This window comes from Tasmannia lanceolata, unplaced genomic scaffold (assembly GCF_043159265.1).
Source record: "Tasmannia lanceolata isolate RefF3 unplaced genomic scaffold, GAP_Taslan_0.1 ptg000012l, whole genome shotgun sequence".
NCBI lineage: Eukaryota > Viridiplantae > Streptophyta > Magnoliopsida > Canellales > Winteraceae > Tasmannia > Tasmannia lanceolata.
In genome coordinates this window covers 39,681,017-39,707,000 of record NW_027518689.1, presented here as the reverse complement: position 1 = coordinate 39,707,000, position 25,984 = coordinate 39,681,017, and the positions used below count along the sequence as shown (strand labels likewise).

General features: G+C 39.5%; 1 protein-coding gene across 1 annotated transcript; it reads left to right on the top strand.

The window, feature by feature from the left end:
• Positions 1-1,674: 1,674 nt before the first annotated feature.
• Positions 1,675-24,166, top strand: LOC143888186 (Autophagy-related protein 13). The gene is made up of 4 exons (XM_077392529.1): positions 1,675-1,840; positions 2,042-3,830; positions 3,918-4,102; positions 23,455-24,166. The coding sequence occupies exons 2-4, from the start codon at positions 2,277-2,279 to the stop codon at positions 23,828-23,830; spliced, it is 2,115 nt and encodes a 704-aa protein (XP_077248644.1). The 5' UTR covers positions 1,675-1,840; positions 2,042-2,276; the 3' UTR covers positions 23,831-24,166.
• Positions 24,167-25,984: the final 1,818 nt, after the last annotated feature.

Here is a 25,984-nt window from a genome sequence, read left to right as displayed (position 1 = left end):
TTTCAAGGTAACAGATGAACGGCTATTATAGTTTGATTGATGTGAGTTTTGAGATATGAGAAATTCATGTTTTGCCTAGATCAAATACCAAATGGATATTGAAGTGCTACACCAAATGACTAATTGGATTAGAATTAAACATCTATTCCAACTACACTTAAATTCTAAGCTTTCAGTTGCAGGATTTGGATCGAATCCAGTCCTACCCAAGTGACAATCCACGCGGATCGTAATCGGATTGGATCTTTACGGGAGAATTCCCCGTATATTACTCTCAGTGAGTGAATCCAACAGGTTTTACATATTTATATTTATTATGAGGGGTTTTGCTAAGGCAATTTCACGAAAAGCTATTTTGCGACTCCTTTTGCATGGGAGAACTATCACACAGGCTCACTTTTTAGCAGTTTTTGCCTTGCTCATTTAATTCATCTGATCTGTTCCGTCCTGCAAAAGTCAACCATGACATGGCTTTCCACGAAATTCCTAGCAAATCGCATTATAAGGCACAAAACTTCCCTTATAATTTAGAGGGTTTATATGGTGGACTGCAGTGCAAGTGCAGCAAAAAAAATTACAACAGAGCCCACATTGTTTGGCCGATCCAAACCATATCAAACCATCCATTTGTTGGAAATAAGAACACAAGAACACATCCAAGAGAAGAAGAAGAAAATTGAAGACCCAATTGTATTCCATCAATTACATAAGTTTATCAACATCTAAAATCCCCTTCTACAACTGATTTCTATCTATTTAAGTAAAAGACAACAAGAGAAAATTCGTTCAAGCTCTTCCAGTAGCTAACTTAGGGACTAACATAACATAACCCAAAAATCAGGTTCAAAACGGGCCAACAACATTTTTATGGGTATGCACATTGGAACTCCACTAAAACCACCTAGGCATGACATGGCTGCTATGTTGACACTGCATCATAGGGTTTGCTTAGAAAATTTTCTCCATAGGATGACCCAAACCCTCCAATCCATGGAGGTTTTTATACTGTTCCATCCACTTCAAAACTCCACAATACATCAGGGCCCAACAAATGAAGGGCTTGGATCACCTAAAAAAAAATATATGGGCCCCACTGTTTTTTTGGGCCGGTATAATTTCTCTATAATTTATACCAACACATGTTATAAATAAAATTACTAGGATATCCTTATAATATATACTCAACATAGTGAGTACATTTTAGAAGCCCGTTGGACCCTAAATCGGATCCAGATATATCTCCCGATCTTGAATTTGGATCCATTATATTTTTTTTGTGGGGCCCTTATCAAATTCCGAATATATGGATCCATCGAATTAAAATTAGTGTTCAGATCGGATCCTGATGATCCACCGTACGATATAAACTTGTGCACGTGTAGGTAATTTAATTGGGAGATAATTTTTTCGCTCCACCATACGATAACGCGCCCCTCGTTTAACCTGAATTGTGGGCAGACTTTAACGAGTTTTGACGTAAAGTCACGTTAACAAGTGGGGCGCATTATCCTACGGAGGGGGCGAAAAGATCATCGTCCAAATTATCCTACCGGTTTCCCAAAAGGATACTTCTTTCTCCAGTGACCCAGTCTCCCTGCTTCCTCTTCTTCTATCCTGTCGTCTTGTGGAAACTTCCCAGGACTCATCCGGAATTTGTAGAAAAGTCGGGTTATCTCCGTAAATATATTTTTATTCACTGCATCTTTCTCTTTCTCCTCCTCTACATCCTCTGCACATAAACTCCTATAACTAGGGTTTCATAAATTTCAACAGAAAAGGAAAAAAAAGGATCTTCGAAAATTAAACGCGCTTTTGAAGTCAAAATCCAGTCATATTTTGGGTAGGTTTATCTAATCGTCTTTCCCCATTTTTTTTTTTAATTTTTTATCTTTGCGTTTTCCTCTAAAATTGCTCATATCATTAGCTGTAATTCGTTGATTTTAGTTCTTTTGAATCTTCTACACCGTTGAAATCAGCTGCTTAGTTCGTAATCTCTGTTGCCTTTAAAAAAAAAAAAAAAAAAAAAAAAAATCTTTTCTAGGGTTTCGGCAAAAGGCGCTTTCGAATTCTCTGCAAGTATATTTCCCCCCTTCTCTCATGGCACTGATTGGTCTTCAGATACAATTCTAGGGTTTTCTTAGGAATTGACAGTCGAATTTTGGAATTCATGATCATTTAGTAGATACAAATCTAGGGTTTTGATAGGGATTCATAGTTGAATTTTGGTATTCGAGGTCGTTTACTTATCAAGAAGTTGTGGTTTTCACAAGAGAATTATGAAGCGTTCACCAAGTAATTCCCACTCAGAACCTGCAAAAATTGAGCAGATAATTACCGAATTCTTTGCGAAGAGTCTTCACATTATACTCGAGTCTAGGTCTCCGTATGTCTCTTCACGGAATTACAGCGGAGAGCAGACTGCATCATCTCCATCTTCTTCGTCTTCATCGTCGAGTGTCAGGCCGAGGGATAAATGGTTCAATTTAGCCCTAAGAGAGTGCCCGGCCTCTTTGGAGAACTTGGATCTCTGGCATCAGAGCAATCTCGAACCTTTGGTAGTCGACGTGATTCTCGTTCGAAGGCCAGCTAATTCGGATTTGAATTTGATTGGTCCAATGTTGAAAGGGGGTCTTTCGAGGAATCTCTCATCGAATGATCAGTTTTTGAATAGTTCGAATTCTGGGCAGGAAGAGTTTGAATTGCGAAGCGAAAAGGTTATCGAGAGATGGGTTTTACAGTATGAGAGTAGGAAGAGTAGCATGAGGGATTTGAGTATTGGTAGCAAGAAAACTGGTGGTACTAGTTCTCACTTATCTGACGCTCCTTCTGTATATAGAAAGACCTATAAGAAGTCGATAATACTGTTGCGGTCTTTGTATGTGATGGTTAGGCTCTTACCGGCGTATAAACTCTTTCGGGACCTCAATTCGTCGGGCCAACTCCACCCGTTTAGCCTTGCTTATAAGGTGGCTTCCTTTGTCGAGCCTTTCACGCGTAGAGAGGAATCAGAGATGCAACAATTTGGTTTTGTGCCCGTGGATACATATAATGGTAGGCTTTGCCTGTCTGTGACATACCTTCCGACAATTTCGGATGTGAATTCTGAACCTTCAACACCATTGTCCCCACAGTTTATAACGGATTACGTTGGGAGTCCGACTACTGATCGTCTTAAGAGGTTGCCTTCTATTCCACTGGTAGGATTAATGTCACGGTCACCTGGGACATTGTCATCTGTGCCATTTGCAAGACGACATAGCTGGAGTAATGACCTTCACAGAGCTTCACCTTCATTATCTCCCTCACCTTCACCAACATACTTGGATTCTCGTGCTTTTCCTTCTTCTAATCCGAATCCCCATTGCCTCCCACCTCGAGGTCATGTAAATATGAATGTTTCGCCATCCCTTAACTCACCACATCATCCACCTGATACACCATGCTCAAGTAATGTATCTTTAGCTCACAAAAATAATATGAGTTTTGACGAGTGTTGGTCATCACCTCCTTTTTCACCATCTCCTTCCCCTTCTCCGCCGACCTATTTGCCCAACAGTCATTTGTCGAAGGCTCTTAAGCGCACTGAAAGTGCTCCTGTCAGCATACCTTTTGCCAGGCTTGGGAGAAGTCCGGGATTGCTCAGCAATGCCCTGCCGCCATCTTCTTCTCGAAGAGGAATGAGACCCGGGTGTTCTTCTCACTCCGACAATATCAGAGCACAAATTTCCCTTGGCGCTGTATATCAGAGCTCTCCACCTGGTAGTAAATATCAGACAAGACAAGATCCATTAAGATCAGGAGAGTTTCAAACTGGCATAAAATCTCAAAAGGTGTGCATTCATGACACTACACTTGCTGTACTTCTGCACAATTAGTGTATCAACTGATACTGACGTGTATATGTTTGTCTACTATAGGAACTCCCTTTTCGGAAAGACGAAGTTGGGAATTTGTCCGGAGTGAAGATATCATCCAGCAGTTCGCCACGAATCTCATTTTCTAGGAGTTCCAGTCGGTTGTCTTTCCAGGATGAGTTTGATGATTCTGAATTTGTCTGTCCATTTGCTGTGGATGATGATGATATAACAGATCCGCGTAACAGGTATGGTGTCGGAACGTTCATTAATGAATGCCCTTTTTCTTTTCGTATCTTGCCCTGTTCACTTGATACTCATAAATATGTATGGCAGTAGTTATTCTTCTTAAATTTAGAAGCATACAAGTCCCTAGGCTTAAGCTGTGATTTATGGGTACTTTATCCATGTTGTTCGTAGCATGCCTAGTCATGTCCCTATACCTGACAATTTGAGTTATTTGAACCCATGCTTGATCTTGACTGTGCTCGTCATGCCTCATATCTCTACCCCTGCCACCCTGTACCTTATAATATAGAGGATAAACTTCTAGTCAGCATATAGAATATCTGGATTTTCTGAATGCATAAATCCTCAGTACTATTCTCAATCATTTGTTATAGGGGACAAAGTTCTAGCTTGCATATGGAATATTTGTATTTTTGAAAGGTTGACATGGTTCGTTGAAACCAGTATCGCATGATTTTTTCCCAGGTAAAGGCATCAACATTTCTTTTAAATTTCTGGTGGAGTTTTTTCATTCATTATATTGTTTTTTATGCCACCTGTAAGTTATTATTGTTCAGCTTAAATCCTATGATTTGTGGACACGGACACGAGTGTCGCATGTTGACACTGACACGGAGTGTCGAACACGGCAAACCCCCAAAATTTAGAAACTAGGACACGGCTAACATGGAGAGTATATATAATCATGATTTGTAGATACGGATTCGTGTGTCGAGTTTCGACACAGATATGAGTTGTCTGACATGACAATGTCTACAAATCTAGAAATCGTGACACGTTCATACACATAAAATTATTGATTACTAACATAATTTGTACCAATATAAATATGGTATTCATTTCATAAACTAATAAATTCTTGAATTAATCAACTACAATACAAACATGTGATAATCAAATAACAATGCATACATTAATTTAATCTAGTTCTCTTCCGTCTCCAATATACAACGAGAAAGGGAGACCAATGTGCTACAATGAATATAGTATTGGAATAAGAGTTTGTTTAGGGTTTTAGGTTTAGGGGAGGGGATATAACAACACATATTAGTTAAACAAGAGCTAAAACAAGAGTTAATAATAAAAGAGGTAAATACAATATTCAATAATAAAATAGAATGTCACACTTGTCATGGTACAAAAACCTGTCCACACGCCCACATTAACTCTTAAGTCTCTATCACTCCTAGCAGTACATTTAAACGTGTCCAAAGGAGTGTCGACACGCGTGTCGTGTCGGACACTTGTGTCGGCAATGGATTCAAAGTGTCGGCTAAATCATAGCTTAAATCTGTAAATATTTGTTGCAAATGGAGTATCCTCGCAATTATGGAACACAAAAGAGGCCTCACAAACCCAAAATTATTTTCACTTTTAAATGTTTGTGTGATGTGAAAGTGACAATATTGTTGATGATCTACACTTGAGCATAAGCAAGGGGCTAAGCAGCTGAGACACAACGTTATACCTGATTTTGAGCTTAGAAAAATTTATAGAATAGGCTGAGTAGGTCAAGCAGCTGGCGCTTAGAGAAATTTTTGGGCTAACCAGCTGAGACACAATGTTATATCTAATTTTGAGCTTAGAAAAATTTATAGAATAGGCTGAGTAGGTCAAGCAGCTGGCGCGTTGAGAAATTTATAGAATAGGCTGAGTAGGTCAAGCAGCTGGTGCTTAGAGAAATTTACGGAATAGGCTGAGTAGGTCAAGTAGCTGGCACTTAGAGAAATTTATAGGATAGGCTGAGTACGTTGTCCAACTTTCCTTCAAACTTCATGCTATGTTTGGTTGCGTGGGGTAGCTTGGAGAGTAGTGGAAAAAGAAGTCAAAAGAGAGGAGACAAGCATTTGATTTGTCTAGAATTACCACTCGAAGAATATTGGAATAGTGGTAAGTAGTGTTTGGTTGCGGCAGTTCTGTCGGAGAGTAGTGGAAAAAGCAGGGGTGTCATTACGTCTGCTTTATATATATATATATATATATATATATATATATATATATATATATATAGAGAGAGAGAGAGAGAGAGAGAGAGAGAGAGAGAGAGAGAGAGAGAGAGAGCACCTTTTCCACTATTCTTCTACGAAATTCTACCTTTTTTGGTAGAATTTGGTTTGAATTTGAGAAGGGGGACATGAGTGCCACATGGGTGCCATATGTGCAAAAAAGCAATAATTATGTCTGAAACTTGTTGAGGAGTCTCCTGGAATTTCAATGCAATATTTGCAACCAAACGAGGAATTGGCAGCTGTCAGCATTTGAAATTCCAATGGATAGCGTTTGTGCAACCAAACACTGACTTATCTCAACAATTGCTAGCTTGCAAGACCATGTTTGGAAGCAACAGTTGCTTATTACTTTGATGGAAGTTGCTAGTTGGTTCTGCCGAAATGGAGTTGTCACTAGTCCTACAGTTGGCTCAATAAGTTTTCATTTTCGATCAAACTAGATCTGAAGCTATGTAAAGGAAGTTTGACGGTCACTTTTCATGGGAATGGGATTATTGACTAGTTTCTTCGAGGAAACACTGCTCGCAGTAGTTCTCTGGTACTAGAGCTAATGTTTAATGCTTCTGTTAAGCATACTTAAGGACACATTGTTCCTTAACTCGCTGAAAGCAGGCAATCTGGAAGAAAGTTTAATTAGCCAGTAATTGATGTTCTTTAGTAACTTGGAGCAGACATACAGTCTTATTAGAAGGAATAAAAGGCCAAAATAGTCCATTAGACCCCATTGCTTCTGACTTGAATTCTTAACCCACTTTCATAAATACTGCATGAAGAAAAGATTAATATTATGAGAAGTGGATGGATTTGATGATCATTACAGAACTGCTCCCACGTGTATATGGTTTTGGTCCCATTCCGAACGAGAATCTCATGCGTAAGATAAGGGACTACAAATATCAATGATTTAGCTTTTCTTGGCGAAACCATAAACAAGGCTTGATGGATTAAGGGCCTAGTATCATCTGATCAAGGTGCTCTAAAAAACATTTGGCAAGACCAAGGTTGCCAGAGCGGGAATCGAAAGCGGGAATCGAAGGCTCCCAGGGAAGAATCCTACTCAAGGTTGCCAGAGCGGGAATCGAAAGCGGGAATCGAAACAGGAATCAAAGCGGGAATCGAAGGCTCCCAGGGAAGAATCCTACTTCCTTGGGCAAGACATCTGGTCTCCAATTGAATCACCTTCATCAAGGCAGTTCTTGTTGACATGCCGACACATGTATAATACACACACACAAACACACACACACACATGCATATGTATATGGTTTTGGTCCCATTCTGAACGAGAATCCCATGCTTAGGATAAAGGACTACAAATATCAATGATTTAGCTTTTCTTGGTGAATCCATAAACAATGCTTGATGGATCAAGGGCCTGGGATCATTTGATCAAGGTGGTCTCAACAACATTTGGCAAGACATTTGGTCTCCGATCCAATCACCTTCATCAAGGCAATTCTCGCTGACACGCCGATCTACTTTTCACAGTTCAAATGCCCAGTGGGTGTAGATAATGGCTTAGAAAGACCCCAAAAGAATTTCTTGTGGAATGATTCTAAGGACTGTTGAAAATACCATCTTGTTGATTTGGAGGTGGCTGTGAGCATGAAAAGGAGGGGGCATGGGTATTAGAAGGCTAAGACAACAAATATGATTGTCCTTGGCAAGCGGTGTTGGCATTTCAGTGAGGAATATAAAAATTTATCTGGGATTGGATAAAAGTCCCCCATAAAATCCCCTATTTCAATGAGAAATATGGAACCACATCTGGGTTCTGGGTTACGTGGAAAGAGAGAAATGCTCGGGTCTTTTGGGAATTGGTTAAAGTCCTCAATTCATCTTCACAAAGGTCATTTCTTTAACCATTTCCTGGGTGAGGGCCCTTCCCAGCTTCAGGTTTGTTTCTGCCTATTAACTTTGCATGGTTAGGAAGTTTTTGCAGTGGGAGAGCAAAGAGAGCATAGGTTTCAAAGTTGGGACCCTCCTCAAGGTTCTCTAAAGCTAAGCTTTGATGGTTCAAGCTTGGGGAAACTTGGGCCGGCCGGTGTAGGTGGCCTTCTAAGATATGAGAGTGGTGCCACGAAATGGGCTTTCTTAGGTCCTATTGGGATAGCAGATTCCAACAAAGCGGTGATAAGGGCAGTTCTTCAAGGTATCAGATTTATTGAGTCGAGCATTCTGGATCAAGTGATAGTGTAAGGCGATTCCCTAAATGTCATCAGATGGTTAACGGGAAGCCTTTCCCACCCTTGGCGGTTTACACATTGGATTGACGAGATCATGGATTGAGCAGCAGGTTCCTCCATCTCCTGTCACCGTGTAAGAAGATCGGCTAATAGTGATGCCGATAGGCTAGCAAGGGGTTCCCTAGAGATTTTTTATTTGCTTCTCCTTGAGGGGTTCTTAGCCTTATGTTTTCTTCCCCTATAGGGTTGGAATCAATGATTGGGTAAAGTTCTGGATTAACTCTTGGTCGGATGATCTCCCCTTACGGATTCCTTTCCTGATTTTTACCGGGTTTTCATTGATCAAGGATTATGGGTGTCTGACTTGTATGTTAGAGTCTACAATAGATTATCTTGGACGATACATCTCAGGAGGAATTGTTCTTTGAGTGGAAAATGAGCATGATGATGGACCTCATTGGTAAATTGGAGTCTATACTTAAGCAAAAGGGTAGAGATTGGAGAATTTGGAAGTGGTGTCCCTTGGACATCTTTTCGGTGAAGTTGTTCTATTGTCATCTTGCTGGTAGAAATGAACATTGGGCTCCATCAGCTCCGATATAGGTTTTTTAGGCCCCCTCACATGTTGGCTTTTTACTACAACATTCCTTGAAAAGATTCTCACAGTTAATCACCTTATTAATCCTAATTGATTTATCTTTCATAGGTGTTCTTTGTGCTGTTTGGCTGCGTAGAAAACCTAGAAATACCTTCTCAACTGGGATCGCACACGATGAGCAGCAAAACGTCAAGAAACAAGCACTAAAACTCGGGGTTGGTCAGATACAAAATAGAAGGGTTCCTGTATAATGCTAGAATACAAGATATCTGCACAATAGACTGCAAGGAATGTTCATAATCTTCTAATTCATTATCAGGTTGCGATTGAGCTATGGAGCCTTGTGCTGCAGTTGTTTGGGGTTACTTGGGTCATGCCAAGGACAATCAGTGAATTGATTGAGTATTGGCTTTTCTTCCTTTAGCCGATTAGGTGTAAAGACACTTCATCATTCATGTCTTGTTGTTCTGTTGTAGATTTTGTTCAAGGAATTCTATCGAAGAGTTTTCATTGGAAGAATGAAATCCACATCAGCTTTGGAAGTTTGGTATTCAGCATTGTGATTAATGGATCATTAATTCCAATGTTTTTCAAGGCATTTCTAGTTTGGAGCATGGGAGTTCTATTGCCAAAGCTACCTTGCTCATGATCCTTTGACGCCAAGGCGGACTCATCTGTCTCTGGGTCATTTAAAACTGAACTTTGTTGTTCAACCATTGGGTTTCCTCCTCCTGCATGATTTGGTGCGATGATAAGGGATCATAGTGTCAGATTTGCATTCTCAGGTCTAAGGGTTGTAATGGATTCTTTGGGAGCCGATGTGTTGGCTATGAGGTGTGGTGTGAAGCTCCTTACTTCATCTTTTACATAGATGGCAATTGTGGAGGGTAATTCACCCAATGTTATCCGATGGATTTAGTCATGCCTCCTTTTCCTTTTGTGGATGCCGTCGAAGAAGTTTTAGAATGCAATAGGGGACATCATATCTTGTTCCAGCATGCCCTCTATTTGGCTAAATTAGAGGCCGGTGATCTCGCCTGTAATGGAGTTAATAGGACTTTGTGTTAGAGATTTTTCCCCTTTTGAGGCATCCTTTGAAGCCTTGCTCCTCTATCTTTTGCTTTTCTTTTGCTCTTGCTATTGATCATCTTGGCCAACAACGGGTATTTGTATTTCATTGCTTCTTAACACAGTTTTTGTAATCATTCAAAGTAAAAAAGTTTTTGCAGTCATTCAAAGTAAAAATAAAAGGATGATCCCAAGAACCTAAAATTCTAATAGAGTATGCTTTCAAATATGACTAGGTGTAGAAGGTATAATAACCAATTAAAACTTGAAATAGAGAACTTGTGGGGTTAATATGATGAGGTCATGAATAAGAAGTGAACATGCTTCTGATCAAAGAATGGTACATTTTCAGCAATGTAATATTTCACGATATAGGAAGAAAATGTTTTGGTGCAGTGCAAATGATGAACACATAATGGATGAGAGGGATTTCAGCTTCCCACGAAATTGGGGCCCACTTGTTATTTCCATAGGGGTGTTATTTGAGGTTTTATTTTAAGTTGTTAAGTGATAGGGCCCACTTATTTTATTTCAGCTATTTATAGGTTATGTTAGTTAAGTGATAGTGCCCACTGTCTTCTAATTTTCTTAAAGTGAAGTTAAGTTATTATGAAGGGGTCTACTTTCTTTTGGTTGCAAGTTTTAGAAAGGAAAGAAGTCACAACTTTTAGGGGAATAGAAGTCGTAAGCTTTAGTGGGGTTAAATTCTTTTACAAAATACAATTGCTATTTGATTCTTGTTTTTGAGGGTTTTCTTCTTTTTTTTTTGGAAAAATTATCTCCAAGTTGCATATTGGTTCTTGATTTTGAGGGCTTTGGATAGTATTATAAACTTCAAGTGGTATCAGAGCTATGAATATATTCGGGAACAAGGGGAGTTGAACTAACGGCAGGAAGAATTGATTTTGCGACTTGGAGAAAAACATGATATGGAGATGAAGGAGACCATGGAGCAATTCACACAGTTTGGGGCTGTTTTGCTCAATTCATGCGTAACCAAGAATTTCAACAAACTCCGAATGTGTCGGAACAAGTAGAGATTAGCAGAGGTGGGTTTGAAGACAATGAGTACTTGAATTTGGTGATGACAATAGAAGAGTGGAGGTCCTATGCATAAAACGGTATCCCTGGTAGCTTTGAGACTCAGAGGCTAAGCATCGTCTTGGTGGCAATCTGTCAAGATACAGAGAGCTCAGTTGTTCCTACTAGTAGTTGCCACCTGGGAAGAAATGAAAATGTTGATGGGAGAGGGATTATTTGCAATTTAAGTGCAAACAAACATTGTATGAGCAGATCCATAAGCTCACCTAGTAATCAAAGACCGTGGCTCAATACATGGAGTTCTATAAAATATTAGTGAGGAATCAATTGGGGTATACTCCAGAGCAGCTTATTGCGAGATATTTGAGTGGGCTGAAGCCATCTATTCACAATACCTTGCACATCCATAAAACTGAGACAGTGTTTGAGGCTCAGGTTAAAACACAAGTTGTTGAAGCTATGCAGGATGACATGAAGAATCTCTACACATTTCATATGGAATATGTGAAGTTCACATTAATTCCATCTAAAGATGATTCAAGTGCCGACTAGGGAAAGAACATCATATGCCTTTCTAGGCATAAGCTTGAGAATGGAGAAAGGTATAAAGAAAAGCTGCCTCCAGATTTGCGTGTTAACGACTTCTTTAACATCAAACATATCTCTCTCCCACATGAAAACAAGAACTTGAGGACGGGTTCTTTTTCAAGAGGGGATGACTGATGCAATTGCAAAGAATGAACACACGTAGGTTGGAAGGGGAGTGCAACTTCTCTTGGAACTGGGGCTTACTTGTTATTTCCATAGTGTCTTATTTTGGGTTTTTTAAAGTTGAGTAGTAGGATAGGACCCACTTCTTTTATGTGTTAATTAAGTCTTAAGTGATAGGGCCCATTGTCTTCTAATTTTCTTTTAGTGAAGTTGTTAGGATGGGGCCCACTTGCTTTTAATGGCTTGTTTTAGAAAGGATGGGGCCCACTTGTTTTAGGGGAGTAGAAGTTGTAAGTTTTAGGGGGGGTTAAAATCTTTTATTTTCTTTGGGATTATTACAAAACAGCCGTCATTGAGAGGGGATATAAAAATAAATAGGAATGTCAACCCAGTTTAGGGAGGAACTTTTGTCGTGAATAATAAGAAACAGTTGGGAGTTTTCTCTTGGCTTTGCAGCTTTCCTTTTTTTTTTGTAGGGTTTTGGAGGAAGGAGCTTCTACTCATAAAGATATGTACTAGATCTCTACAGGATATTAAAGGACTAACTATGGTTGTAATCAACCTAGGACTAACCTACGGTTGTAATTAACCTAGGACTGATTTTTTATAACAAATCTCAGCATGTGGTTTTTTTATCGACGCAAAGATTTTTTCTTTTTTTGAATGGCATCGACGCAAAGGTTAGTGACTAGGATATTTTATTCAATGTTTTAATCTTCACATAATTTTTTTCAAGAATTGAAGTAGGTTGTGCATCATTATAATCAAGAGTTACACATACCAGTTTTGGTCCATACAGATCCCAACTGTGTATTTTAGTTATTCAGGAAAATCATTGGTTACCCATTACTTCTTGATTTTAAGGATTCTTGTTATTATATTTGTATTTGGAGATATAAATCAATCTTGAATTCACTGAGATCCCAGCAGCAATTCATTTTTAATTACACAAAAATAACTACTATTATTTGCGTGATTCTTTATTTTGAGTTTTTTTGGAAAGATTGTCTCCAAGTTGCATGTTGTTCTTGATTTTGAGGGCATTGGATAATATTATCAGTATGACAATATCACATTTGCTTGGGGTTGATAAAATATATGGACTCTCCGATGAGAGCGTAGTGAATCGAATCCATCTGGAAAACTGATGGTAGTGTTTAGAACGACTGGAATTAAGAAATAGAACAAAATATGAACCAAAAACTTAGTCTTGAATTATTTAGAGGTTTACTAGTTCAAATTTCAACTAGAGAAATTGTTTGTTTAGAAGATAAAAGCATGCACTTTATGGTACACAGAAGTAAGGAGCTCCTTTGCTCAGAAATTTTTGACACATGAATTGAAATAAAATTTTAGTTGCCTTAATGCTATGCCATGACTTTCTTCCAAACAATTCTACGTATATAATGTTGGATTTTATATAGTATGAAAGTCACCCCCACTTCCCAAGAATTGAGAATTTTAGTTGTCAAATTATATTTGGTTAGATTAAGAAGATACCTTTAGCATATATTGCACTAGATAAACTCATGTATGCCTGGAGGCTGGAGTTACTCATTATTGAAACTTAGATCTGGATATGAATTGGAAGGTTCCCTTGCATCAAGAAACATTTGGAAGGTTAGTTCAACAATCTTCAGACATGCAACCGGTGTGATGCCCAGGGTTCCCTTTTGGTGATGCCTTAGGCCGTGTTAGGGTGATGCTATCATATTTCTCCTAGTTTATCTTAGGTATTTATATTTATTATTTCTACTTAGTTCTCGTTTATCTTTGTTCTAGATCATCTAGTTCTTTCTTCCTTTTTTCTATAGCTTTTTTTGAATGGCTTTTGTTCTATAGCTTATTAGCTTTACCTTTAGATCTTTTGTTCTCAATTTTTAATTTTATTAGTCATATAAGAGTCTTAAAAATTTCTTCCAAACCAACGATCAGTTTTCTTTGAAGTCCTAGTTTCCATCTTTGTTAGAAAAATCCCACTATTGGTTTTGGACACCATGGTTTCTATTTTTGAGTTAAACCTCCATGTTTTCCTTTCATGCAGTCCTTAAAGTGCCGATTCTTCTATGTTAGATCTGTTCCTATTCCATCCAAGTCCTCTAGGTGACCTTAGTACAACCGGTCAGTGGAGTTTTATTGCTTCTTTTAAAACTTGTTAAACTCTAGGTTAGTTCTTTGCCTAGGCTAGAGTGCACAACCAGATTCACCCTAGGTTTCAATCTGAGTTTCCCAAGTTTGCTTTCCTTCACATATTGGTTTGCCATTAGTTTGGTATCAGAGCAAGGATCGGACGTCCTCATGAGGCAGTGGGGTCTCTATGGGAGGATTAACTGAAGCTCAAAAAGATGAACCCTTATTTTGGATGCCCCTTGGCTAAAGGAAGGGGATAAAAACACCAAATTTTTCCATAGAATAACAAGTGCAAGAAGAAGCATTAACTCCATCAACTGCTTAAAGGATGGTGAAGCGCTAATTGAGACAAGGCCGGCATCCAAAATCCAACCATTTGGTATTTCTCAAAGTTGTACAAATCCGAATTTGACTGGAGATCGAAGCTAAGCAGAATATCATTCAAGAGCCTAGATCGGAATCATATGGAATGGATAGAGGGGGAATTCCCAGAGGAGGAAGTGAAGCTCGCAATAGCGAGTATGATAAAGAATAAGGTGCCATACCCATTATAATAATCTTACGATTTACGATTTACTTTTTTTTATTTTTAAGATTATTATCCAATATGCATGGGTTTGGATGAAAAGTAGATGATTTGTTTGGTCAAGTTTGTTAGCATTAGCATACAAATCATATTACGATATTGAATGACTAATCTTGGTAGTTTCTATTTGAATTAATGAATTTGGATGAAAAATGAATAATTGGCTATTTTTTATTTTTTATTCTCTCTCTCTCTCTCTCTCTCTCTATATATATATATATATATATATATATATATATATATATATATATAGATGAGAAAAGGGTTGCCGCACTCGAGCGCAGCTAGGCTTAGCTGCGCTCGAGCACAGAAACAGGGGGGTGGGGCCATTGGGGGGGGGAGGGGGGGTGATCCTAACCATTCATTTGGACAGCCCCATCATGGATGGGGGCCCTACCATAAATCAGCTCCATTGGATCACCGATGGGTGTCCATTTGTGGGGCCAAAAATGGACAGATACAATATGTCCCCAAATCTGTCCATTTTGGCCCCACAAATGGACACCCTAAGGTGATCCAATGGAGCTGATTTTTGGTGAACACCCTACCCATGAAAGGGCCCATCAAATGAATTGTTTGGATCCCACCAAAAATGTGGCCCACCCCTGTTTCTGTGCTTGAGCACAGCTAAAAGTTGCGCTCGAGTGCAGCAACTCTACTCACTCTCTCTCTCTCTCTCTCTCTCTCTATATATATATATATATATATATATATATATATATATATATATATATATATATATATATATATATATATATATCGGAAAAGTGACCGTACTCGGTCGAGTAGATAAGCTTATCTACTCGGTCGAACTAAAAACAGAGGGGGCCCACATTTTTTGGGTGATCCAAACCATTCATTTGAAAGGCCCTTACCTACATAGGGTGTCCACAAAAAATCAGATCCATAGGATCATCCTAACCCATCCAAATGTGGAGGGAAAATGGGGGAAAATGGACAGACACAGTTTGTCCACAAATCTGCCCATTTTCCCCTCCACAGTTGGATGGGTTAGGATGATCTTATGGGGCTAATTTTTTGTGGACACCCTATCTATGTAATGACCTTTCAAATGAATGTTTTGGATCACCCAAAAAATGTGGGCCCCCACTGTTTTTAGCCGACCGAGTAGATAAGCTTATCTACTCGACCGAGTACGCTCACTTTTCCCATATATATATATATATATATATATATATATATATATATAGGGAATGATATATGCGCCAAGTATTTCAATAGACATGCGCTCCACTTATTTGTCATGTAGTATTTAAAGGGTTTAAAGAGCTTTTTGAGAACTGTAATATCCTCTGAAACCCCTTTAAATACCACACGACAAACAAGTGGAGCGCTTGTTTATCGAAACACCTTGGCGCAAATATCATTTCCCTATATATATATATGTATATATATATATATATATATATATATATATATATATATATATATATATATATATATATACTTCTGAATGAATCTTACGATTTTTGATCCGATGCGATTTGACCCCTATTACGATTTACGATTCAAATCCGATTTTCATAACATTGGGCATTCGTCAAAGATACTATGAGTTGCATAAGAAAGTGTGTAATGGCCTCCTTGGAGGAGTTCCACCGAAGAGGAAGACCGAGGAAAGGGATCAACACTTCCTTCACTACTATAATTCCAAAGTAGAAAGCCATTGAATTGAAGGACTTCAAACCCATAAGTTTGGTCCATAGCACATACAAGATCCTCGCTAAAATATTGGCAAGAAGTGTGAAGGTGGTATTGGGAAAAATTATATCCAAATTTCAAGGAACTTTTGTAGAAGGCAGACAGATCCTGGATGGCATCCTTGTAGCAAATGTGGTGCTTGATTCAAATAAAAGAGAAGGAAAAGAGGGGATTGTGTGAAAAACGTGGAGAAAGCTTATGATCATGTTGATTGAAAGTTTTTGTACTACATCTAGAGTAGGATAGGTTTTGAAGTCTGATGTCGGGGATGGATTAAAGAATGCATCATTAGCTTCTTCTTTTTTTTCTGAAAGATGACGAGTTTTAATTAATATCCACAAAGCATTTGGGACCAGTAGTCCCATCCTGCGATACAAAATATCAGTTTGTACTGGGCTGGGCATACCCAGAACCAGTATAAAATGGAGAAAACATGAATCAAGCATTCCATCCCTCAAGTACTACATATGATTCTGGAACTATCCCTGATTCTATAATGGCTTTAACTCATCGCTCTAGTCCCTCATCATAATCTACTCAAGAACAACAATATGACGGTCTCCTTGCCTGAAGAGCCTCGACTAGCGAAAGACCATGGTCTCTCAAACTATGGGGAGACTAGAACTGCTGTTGATACGCATAGGGTTTAGGATTCCATATCACCCAATTTAGCCCATGCATCACATTCCTTACAGCTATCTTTCTTTCTCCGAACCTGTAAACCTGGTACCGACATCATACGCTCCACCCCCAAACTAAATACCCAGATTTATGTGTCCCACCCCTTCCAACTCATCTCTAATGCTTATATCAGACATAATTTTCATGATTAAATACGTTTCCTAAGAGCTCAAGTAGATAGATCCACAACTTACAGTTTAGCCAAACTTGGGAATTCTATGCGACAATGCAGGCTACATAGGGCATCAGATCGTAACACCATCTCAAAATTTCCTCTAACGCTTCACAATTTTAGGTTCTATTTTCATCCGCCTTTTCTCTATCTGCTTTATCCTCTGCAACCCTGGATTGCAATCCAAGATATAATTCTCTGGTCTTGTCTAAATCCTCTTGATAAGAAATCCCCAGGACATCTCCCATCGCTAAGAAATTGTTAAAGTCTTCCAACTCTAGGTGATCAGGTCCATCAGAAACTTGCGATAACAAAATATCCTTACCCTTAACCTAATTACTGCCATCATTTAGCTGCTGTATTCGCTGAGTGTCTTCCATTGCTGGGAAGCCTCGCTCCCCATCCTTGCCCGAACCAAGAGAGTTACGCCTATTTTCCAAACATGAGATCGCCGATTGCTTTTCCACCTCCCACAGGCGCCTTCTAGTTTGCCTCTCCTTTTCTAGGATCTTGTTAAAATAGGCAGATTACGGAGGGGGGTGTGAAGCTCCTCGTCAATATTCAGAGTGGTCTGAGAGGTAGACAGCCCCGAGTTTCGAGCACCTGCTACAGTTTCTTTCCTCCATTGTTTCTTAAGGGGGGAAATCAGAATCTCAGCCGGTGTAGGCGATTCCTTCATTTCCAACTTCTCGTTATATTTAATAAGATCTCTTAGAAGTTCTAAATCTTCATTTACCAAGGAAGTTACCCCAAAGGTTACTTTGCTTGTATCTTTAAGATGGTCACTGCTGGGGATACTTAGAGCAGGCGAAGCTTGAAAGGTTCGAAGATGGTGTTGACTATCGAATCCACATTTCTTCTTTCTGATTTCCTTACTTCTATACAGACATTTAATTTTTCTATTGAGTACTGATAATCCTCCATGTGTCGCCAAGAGGCGAATATCCTTCCCAAGGCCTTTTTTAGTTTTACCTTTACCCGAGTGTGTGCTTTTCACATCATCACTTTTCCCATCCAAAAGAAACCTATTTTTTAATTTTAAGACCTTTAAATCCTTTGCCAACTGTATGCCAAAAGTATCGATAGCCTCTTTTCTACCCACCTTCCTTTTAGTGCCAAGAGGGTGTACCAAAACTGATTTCTTTACAGATGGCAGACTCGTAGGACCCCGAACCCTATCCTCCCTACTTTCTGACGAGACAGGAGCGACCACAGAGGGGAAAGGTGGGTAGGTAGAGAATTCAAAATTTGAATTGGGGACCACCACCGGCTCCAATCCACATCCGGTAGCCTCTGCCACCTTTTTCGATAGAGGATTTGCCGCCGGTGAGCCTATATCAGCAGGATTCTGAACAGATTCCTCAAAAAGAGGCAAATTGTCTTTACTACTGGCCTCTCCCACCACCGACAACGCCAGATAATTCATACTGTCCTCATATACCACCTTAACTCCCACCGAATAAATGTTAGAATCTACCCTTAAGTTAATGGACTGAGGGATAGATTTCCACGAAGGGAATATAACCAAGGTAGAAGCAAAAGCCAAACAGTGCGAATGATTCCTAAAAAGCTGGGTTTCTAGAAATTGACCCAGATGTGATCCCAAAATCTCCACCGTAGTAGCAGACCAGGCATGAAGTGGAATACATAGAACCTCAATTGAATTGTTCTAGCACCCGTATTGTAAGCAGGGAACCAGGGCTGGAGAGAAGAAAGATATCCCCCAAAAGCGTCACCTCCTCGACGAAGGATAGAGGTGGCCTGAAATTCGGAATCGAATCGGAATAAAATATTCACGGTACTAATGGCAAAGGGCTTTTCCATCTCTGGCAGGCCCCATAAGTGTTTAGCCAAAGGCCAAACATCTTCTAAAAGCCAAGAACCAGATTTTAAGGTTCCAATAAGACAACTCTTTAGGTTTTTCTTCAAATCGTCCACTACAGAGTTTGGTATATCCAAACATCGATCGTCAGCACACGTTGCAACTTGTATCTTTTTAGGTCTCCACACTAAATTAGAATTCTCTCTGTGTCGAGATTACGAGTACTTCCTGCACAAGGTGCGAGAGCCAAAATTTCTGTAATTACATTTTCAGCACATCCAATCACTTTCATTCGATAATGGTCTTTGATTTGATTCCACTGCTCTATGACCTGGAGCTCTCCTAGCTCCAAATTCCAACCTTCTCCCCCATGTGTCCCAATCTTCCAAACTCCTCAGAGAGCCAGCATGCGAACGCGGTGGGGGCCAATGGGACCAAAGAGGCTTTCTGCCACATCTCCTTGCCCAAGAGAAAAAAGAAATCTTCTGCAACAGAGGTTAAAAATCCCGAGGGATTCAAAAACTTCTAGCGTAGAGTAGCCTCCATCCAAGCAAGACAAGTAAGGGTCTAAAAGCCGCTCAAGGTTTGTACCACAGACACTGAGAAAATCTGTCGATTGAGAGCTTCCCGGGGGAATGATCCGGCGAGTTCTAAAGACGTCTCTGATAGTCATCTAACCTCCTCCTGAATACTTAGAAGCTTTAGAAAATGGCCTTTTTCCTAGTGAAGACATCGTCTCTCTCGAGGAGCTGATTGGCCGGCTCAGGAGGCTAAAAGAAAATGTGGGATTTCTAGCCAATCAGGTGACAGCAATTCAAGTCGGTCTTGACAGTTGGCAGTCAGAGCAAATAAACAGAAAGCTTTACTATCTCTCACTCCTTTCTATCACCTTTCTACCATTATCTATCATTACTCAATCATTAGCTTCTTTTTCAATTCTCTTAAATGGAACTCCGACAGGGTTTTTCTGAACGTACTAGGGGGGGTCTAAGGCAAGGTGACCCTATCTGGCCATACCTGTTCATTATGGTGACGGACACCCGCAGCCTACTCTTGGCAAAGGTAGAAGAAAAAGGATGCATTGAAGGGATGGAGCCATCTTGGAGAGGACAGCTGTTAACACATTTGCAAAAGACATTGAGGATATCCGTGGAAAGACATGATTCACCATGGTGGAGGAATAGAAGTTGAGTACGTGAAGGTCGGGTTGAACTGGATAGCCCATGATAATGTTGGGAACACAGAGTACGAAGAGGTGTACAATATCTCTACATTTTAATCAACAATCAATCGTATTTGGAAGGTGTATTTCAACTATGGTGGAGATGGGTATGGAATGCTCAAAGCATACCCGTCAAATCAAGCGTGTTCCACAGTCTGTGTCGGGGCCATGGCGTTGAAGGCAGTTATCTGGAGGACTGAACTCCTTATCTATTCTTCACTATTGCTTCCCCAACCTACCAAGATTTAATCGGAAGATGCTACCTATGGGGCCTATTCAGTGTGCCCAAGACCATCATTAGGACTGATCTGATCCTTCAATCATCAGGGTCGAGTTTTTCTTATTGGGGAGAAATGAGGGGGGGATCAAGAATGAGAGTAGGCGGCTCAGGCAATAGTATTCAAGCATTTGTTAACGGGCCACTTGATTGTGAGGCAAGGAAGTGTGTAGGTAGAGGGCATGTGTTTTGGGTCAAGACAAGTCTATTACTTGTTTGACTGCAATCAAACAGTCTTGTCAGACTTGTTCCTTGCAATAAGTGGTCGTACCACTTGGGCTATGTACGAAGTCTTTTTTTTTAATGATTAGGAAGTCTTTTGTTTAAGTTGGGTTATTTAATTCAATTGGAGAAGTTTTTAGATTTATCTAGAGGGGAGTTCTGATTTAAAACCCCACGGTCAGTTTGGCACCAAGGTTTTATCTGTGTTAAATCTCCATGTTTTCCTTTCATGTGGTCTTGGCATTTGTTATTCTTTTATGTTCTGTTCCTATTCCATCAAAATCCACTAGATGACCTTAGTACCACCCAATCAGTTTAGTTTTATGGTTCTATTTTTTTTTAAAACCTATTAAACTCTGGGACCATTTCTTTGTCTAGACTTGGGTTCAATATCTGAGTTTTCTTTAGTTTATTTTTGCTCCCATATTGGATGTACATCATCTAACTGTTTATCTGGTGAGTTCCATCACGATAGGAGCCTGAAGTTGACCCATGGTCCACATTCAATGCATAAAGATCCTCTAATTGGCTGTTATGATTACCTTGTGATGTAGGACATGGAAGAGAAATAGAAGAAAGAGGAGAAAAAGAGAAGAAGAAAAGAGAGAGAAGAATAGAAGAAGAATAGGGGGAGAAGAGGAGAGCAAAAATAGACGAGAAAGAGGGGAAGGAGGAAGAAGAAGAAATCTCGGGGAGAAGCTCTCAATTCAATTAATCATCCAAAACTTAAAATCTCTAATACATGAGGCCTATTTATAGGCAAATGGAATAAAATTCCATGGAAAGTAAATACAAGCGCTAAATCTAAATAACATGGAAAATAAAATCCTAGAAACTAAATAATATGTAAATAAGAATCCTAGAAACTAAATAACATGGAAATAAATCCTAAGGGGCAAATATGCCACTTATTGGCTTACTCTATGTATCATTCTCCCCTGCTTGAAAAAAGGGGTACCTTGCTACTTTCAGATTATGTCAAAATAGGAAAAGAAAAAGTCTCCTTCCACTATCCTTTCTCTATTTGAATAACCCACACCCAACACGAAAACGTGCTTTCAAAGGAAACACACAAAATGGAAACTCGTGAGTTTTTTAAACCCCCACGAAAGTGGAAAGAGAGCCTATGGAGCAGCTTGCAGCGGGAAGGGTCGGCGGCTGTGCGCGGAGACGGAGATGAGGGTATGCTCGTCTGCAATCATAATAGAAAGGGCAGCGTAGCAGTCATGGTGGTTCTGAGAGAGCTGATGGTGAAGATGACAGCGACGATGCCCGAAGTTTCATTTCTGTCAATCCCGCTCTACGACCACCCAAGTTCCATAGCTTTGGGTCTGCTATCCCTATCATGATTTTCCTACCCCCATAAGTAAAGGAAAGGTCTTTCCCTTTTGGGACGAGGTTGGGCGAGGAGGGATTCGAACCCCCGATACCGTGGTTTGTAGCCACATGACGAGGGTAAAAGTGAACTGATGAAGTTGTAGTGTTGAAAAAAGAACTGGGACTAAGCCTTGTGCAATGGATGTTGGGTGTTTCTTTCTTTTTTTCTTTTTTTTTTTAAGAATATGGTTTCCAAAGATTAATTCCTCCCTAAGACACACTGTGATTTTGGGTTTTCTAGGGTTTGGTTATGGAACTGATTTGGGGTAAGGGATGAAGGGCAAACAATCAAGAAAGGGTTTCAGGTTTTAGGGTTTGGCCGAGGGAAAAAAAGAGAACTGCTTCGTGGGTTGTGGCTGGGAGAAAAAAAAATTTCAAGTGTGACTTATGCATGGATCAATTAGCGTCTGACTTGGATCTTTAGCTTTGATACCAAATTTGATGTAGGACAGGGAAGAGAAATAGAAGAAAGGGGAGAAAAAGAGAAGAATAGAAGAATATTAGGAGAAGAAAAGGAGAGAAAAAGTGGAAGGAGGAACAAGAAGAGATCTTGGGGGAAGCTCTCAATTCAATTAATCATCCAAAACTTAAAATCTCTAATACATGAGGCCTATTTATAGGCAACTGGAATAAAATTCCATCGGAAGTAAATAAAACTCCTAAATCTAAAAAATAACATGCAAAATAAAATTCTAGAAACTAAATAACAGTGAAAACTAAAAACATGTAAATTAAAACTAATGGGCAAATATGCCACTTATTTGGCCTACTATCTGCATCACCTTGTCAATGTCATTTCTGGGCCTTGGCCCATCCATGATGGGTGCGCTTACAAATGATAGGTCTGGATCACATGCACATATGCCACACATGCTTAATAAAGATTCACTATTTTATTTTTTTTGAGAAAAGCAACCAAACAGTGAAATAAAAGTTTCCCCCAAAAAGATTTTCTAAGAAAAAATTCCAGTGAAAATTCTCCCCTGCATCCAATTACCACCAGGTGTTCAGATAAGGGAGACTCTTCTGGGTGGCATTATTTACAAAATTCAATGCACAGGAGGACCATCTAGCTGATGTCTCGTTGACAGATACCCAAATTTCAGGTTCCAATCTGGATCTGATTTGTAAAGCTGAGAACGTATAAATCCGCCACCCTTTCGGTTCTTGGGATGCCATTTGCCCCTGTGGGCATTAGGCCCATAAACAGAACAGCTCAACAAGGGGTGCCTTTTGGTTCATTTGCAAGAAAACTACCCATTATACCTTAGAGTGTTCAGAAAATGGAGATTCTTTTTGGATGCATTTTTCAAAAAACTTGATAGGTGAGGGTTATCTAATTACCTCTTGCCAACTGATGCCGTAATTTCAGAGTCCAATCAGGACCTGATTTATTATGCAAAAATCATTTAAACTCTATCAAATGCATGCACATGGGGGCCATGCATGTGAGCAACACATTTTGGTTTTGAGAGTGCTTGATCTTGAGCAATTTTCAACATCCGGACACATTTTTTATGCTTACAGGGCCGAATCTTTTGATGGAAAAGAACATGTGAGCGAGGCTCTAGAACCTGGACTTCTCTTCCCAGTCAGAAATTCCCAAGATGCTGCCGTGGGTGCCCTCGTTCACATTCTGAAGACCGCCCCACCACTCCGCCAAGATTGCTCCAACTCGACAAAGTTTCCACATGCCTCCACCATTCAAACTGACAATAACTTAGACCCTGGGGCTGGGCAGCTACAGAACACTGCCTCAGATTTAGGGCTCATGTCTCCATCTCTTCTCATGTCTAGGACCACTGCGAATACCGCATTTGAAGAGCTAAGGCGTTACAGAGAAATTAAAGACTTGCTACTTAATCAAGCTGGATCTCAGTCATTGGACCATCAAAAGATTTAGGCTGTCTATGGGGTTCGCTTCCTTCGTGTACATATATGTACAGTACTTTCTATACTGATGGCACCTAAGTCTCCTCTTCATATACAGTTTGATGTATGTCTAATATCCCTTGAATCCTTAAGGTATATATGCATATCTGTGAACATACTCATATGCGTGCGTGTGAAGAACTCATTACGGGGCTGTTCGATTTGCTAGTGCTTATGTAAAGTTCTTTGTCTATCATGGTTTTTTGTTACTTGTATTATAGAAATCTAAAGGTTGCTTTTTGGCTGCATTGTGCAGCTAAGACATGAGGTTCTGATCTTATTGCTAATTCTATTTGAAGTTCTTTTACATTCCTGTAATCTGCTTGGAAACTCTTAACAATATTTTGCTTGCATCGTGGTTGAAACATCTATTTGGACTGCAAATTGAGATCCAAGAAGTGCACAATTCCTCAGATTGGCTTGCCTATAACTAGGGGTGCAACCCGAACCCAACGGGTTCAACCTGATTTTGGCTCAGGTTGGGTTGGCATTTTATTGGGTTGGGTTGGGTTAGGGTTGGGAAAACCCAACCCGATTTATTTTCGGCAACCCGACCCTATCCGAACCCGACCTCCCTCTATTTTTTTTCATGATTTTCTTAGGGTTATGTTTTTTTTTCCTTGTATTTTTCTATTTGGCCCTAGATGAACCCAAACCCAACCCGACTCAACCCGAACCCAACCCAACTCGATTTGGAGGCGGGTTGGGTTAGGGTTGACATTCCTCAACCCGAGGCTCGGGTTGGGTCGGGTTAGGGTTGAGGAAATGCTATCTTGGGTTGGGTTAGGGTTGGCCTCAACCCAACCCGACCCGAGTTGCACCCCTACCTATAACATCTGAATAGCTGAACAGTCTTGAGAAATATGATCAATTTTTTTTTTTTTATCTTGTTCCCCTCATGGATAGAGTTCTATTTCATATGCTCCTTTCAGTATTTACCTTAACAAGACTCTTTGACTAAAATTTATACTTGAAAAATAAAATACATAAAATATGTTAACAAGCATTGATGAAATTTGATTTTCAAGGTTTTTCCTTCAGGAAAAGAATTACAATGTAGCGAAACACGCCCAAGGAGATACAGAAGAAATACAACAGCGCCATGTTGCTAAAACTTATGTCATAGAAAATGAGAATCTATAAGTATCTACCTAGTGGGCCTAACAATGGATATGTTAGGGCAAAAGTCTAAAACTTATGTAATGGAAAACAAGAATCTGCAAGTATCTTCCTAGTGGGCCTAACAATGGATGGGTTAGGACAATAAACTAAAACTTATGACATAGAAAATGAGGATCTGTAAGTATCTACCTAGTGGGCCTGACAATGCACAGGTTAGGGGAAAAAACACTGCAACGCCATTGATCCCAACCACTTCCATTCATTGATTTTCCAAGGAAAAAAGTTCAGGAAAATTATTTCATGTTTTCCTAACATCTTAATGTCACTTTGTTAGGACCATTACAAAATAGAGATGATTATCCCCTCTAGTAGTCTGCAGTCCTTTAGAAGCCCCATCCAACATTGTAGCTAATTGCACCTACTGGTTCAATATAGCTGGGATCATAACAAGCGTTCCCTAATAATTTCATGGTTTTCATCTTTTGCCCACCGATAGAAAAATTTACCAATTGAGATAAAAAGCGTGAAGTGAAAAAATAAACATGAAAGGTTATTTTTCTTGCTTTCTTTTCACTTGATTTTGAGAAATTATTTAATAGATTAAAACTTCGGGTGATGATGTTTCGACAGCTTGAAAATACAAACAGAAGGGTGTGAAAATACAAGCTGTCAGTTTTTAGAGAAAACCCTCAAAATGAGATTTCTGGGTTAAATCTAAAAAACCTTGGAAATTAGCTTAATTATTAGGCTTAAATTAGCTTAATAATTCTACATCCAAACACTCTTCAGGGGAATGTTGTGCTTTAACCCTACTGAATCAGGTGGGGGCAAAAAATTGTTAGAAATGACATAAATTTATCTGATAGAATAATTTCTACTCCAGTTGGAGTCACCAGGGAGATGATGAGAATAGAGATGTTAGCGCTTTCCCTCTATGTTTTTTTTTTGATGAAATCCATCAAATTCTATACATGTTTCAAATTAAATATTGGGGAGTGATAAA

Coding starts and splice junctions, on each gene's coding strand:
- LOC143888186 (XM_077392529.1), top strand. CDS start 2,277: ATGAAGCGTTCACCAAGTAATTCCCACTCAGAACCTGCAAAAATTGAG. Junction 3,831..3,917: donor CTGGCATAAAATCTCAAAAG/GTGTGCATTCAT, acceptor TGTCTACTATAG/GAACTCCCTTTTCGGAAAGA. Junction 4,103..23,454: donor ATAACAGATCCGCGTAACAG/GTATGGTGTCGG, acceptor TTATGCTTACAG/GGCCGAATCTTTTGATGGAA.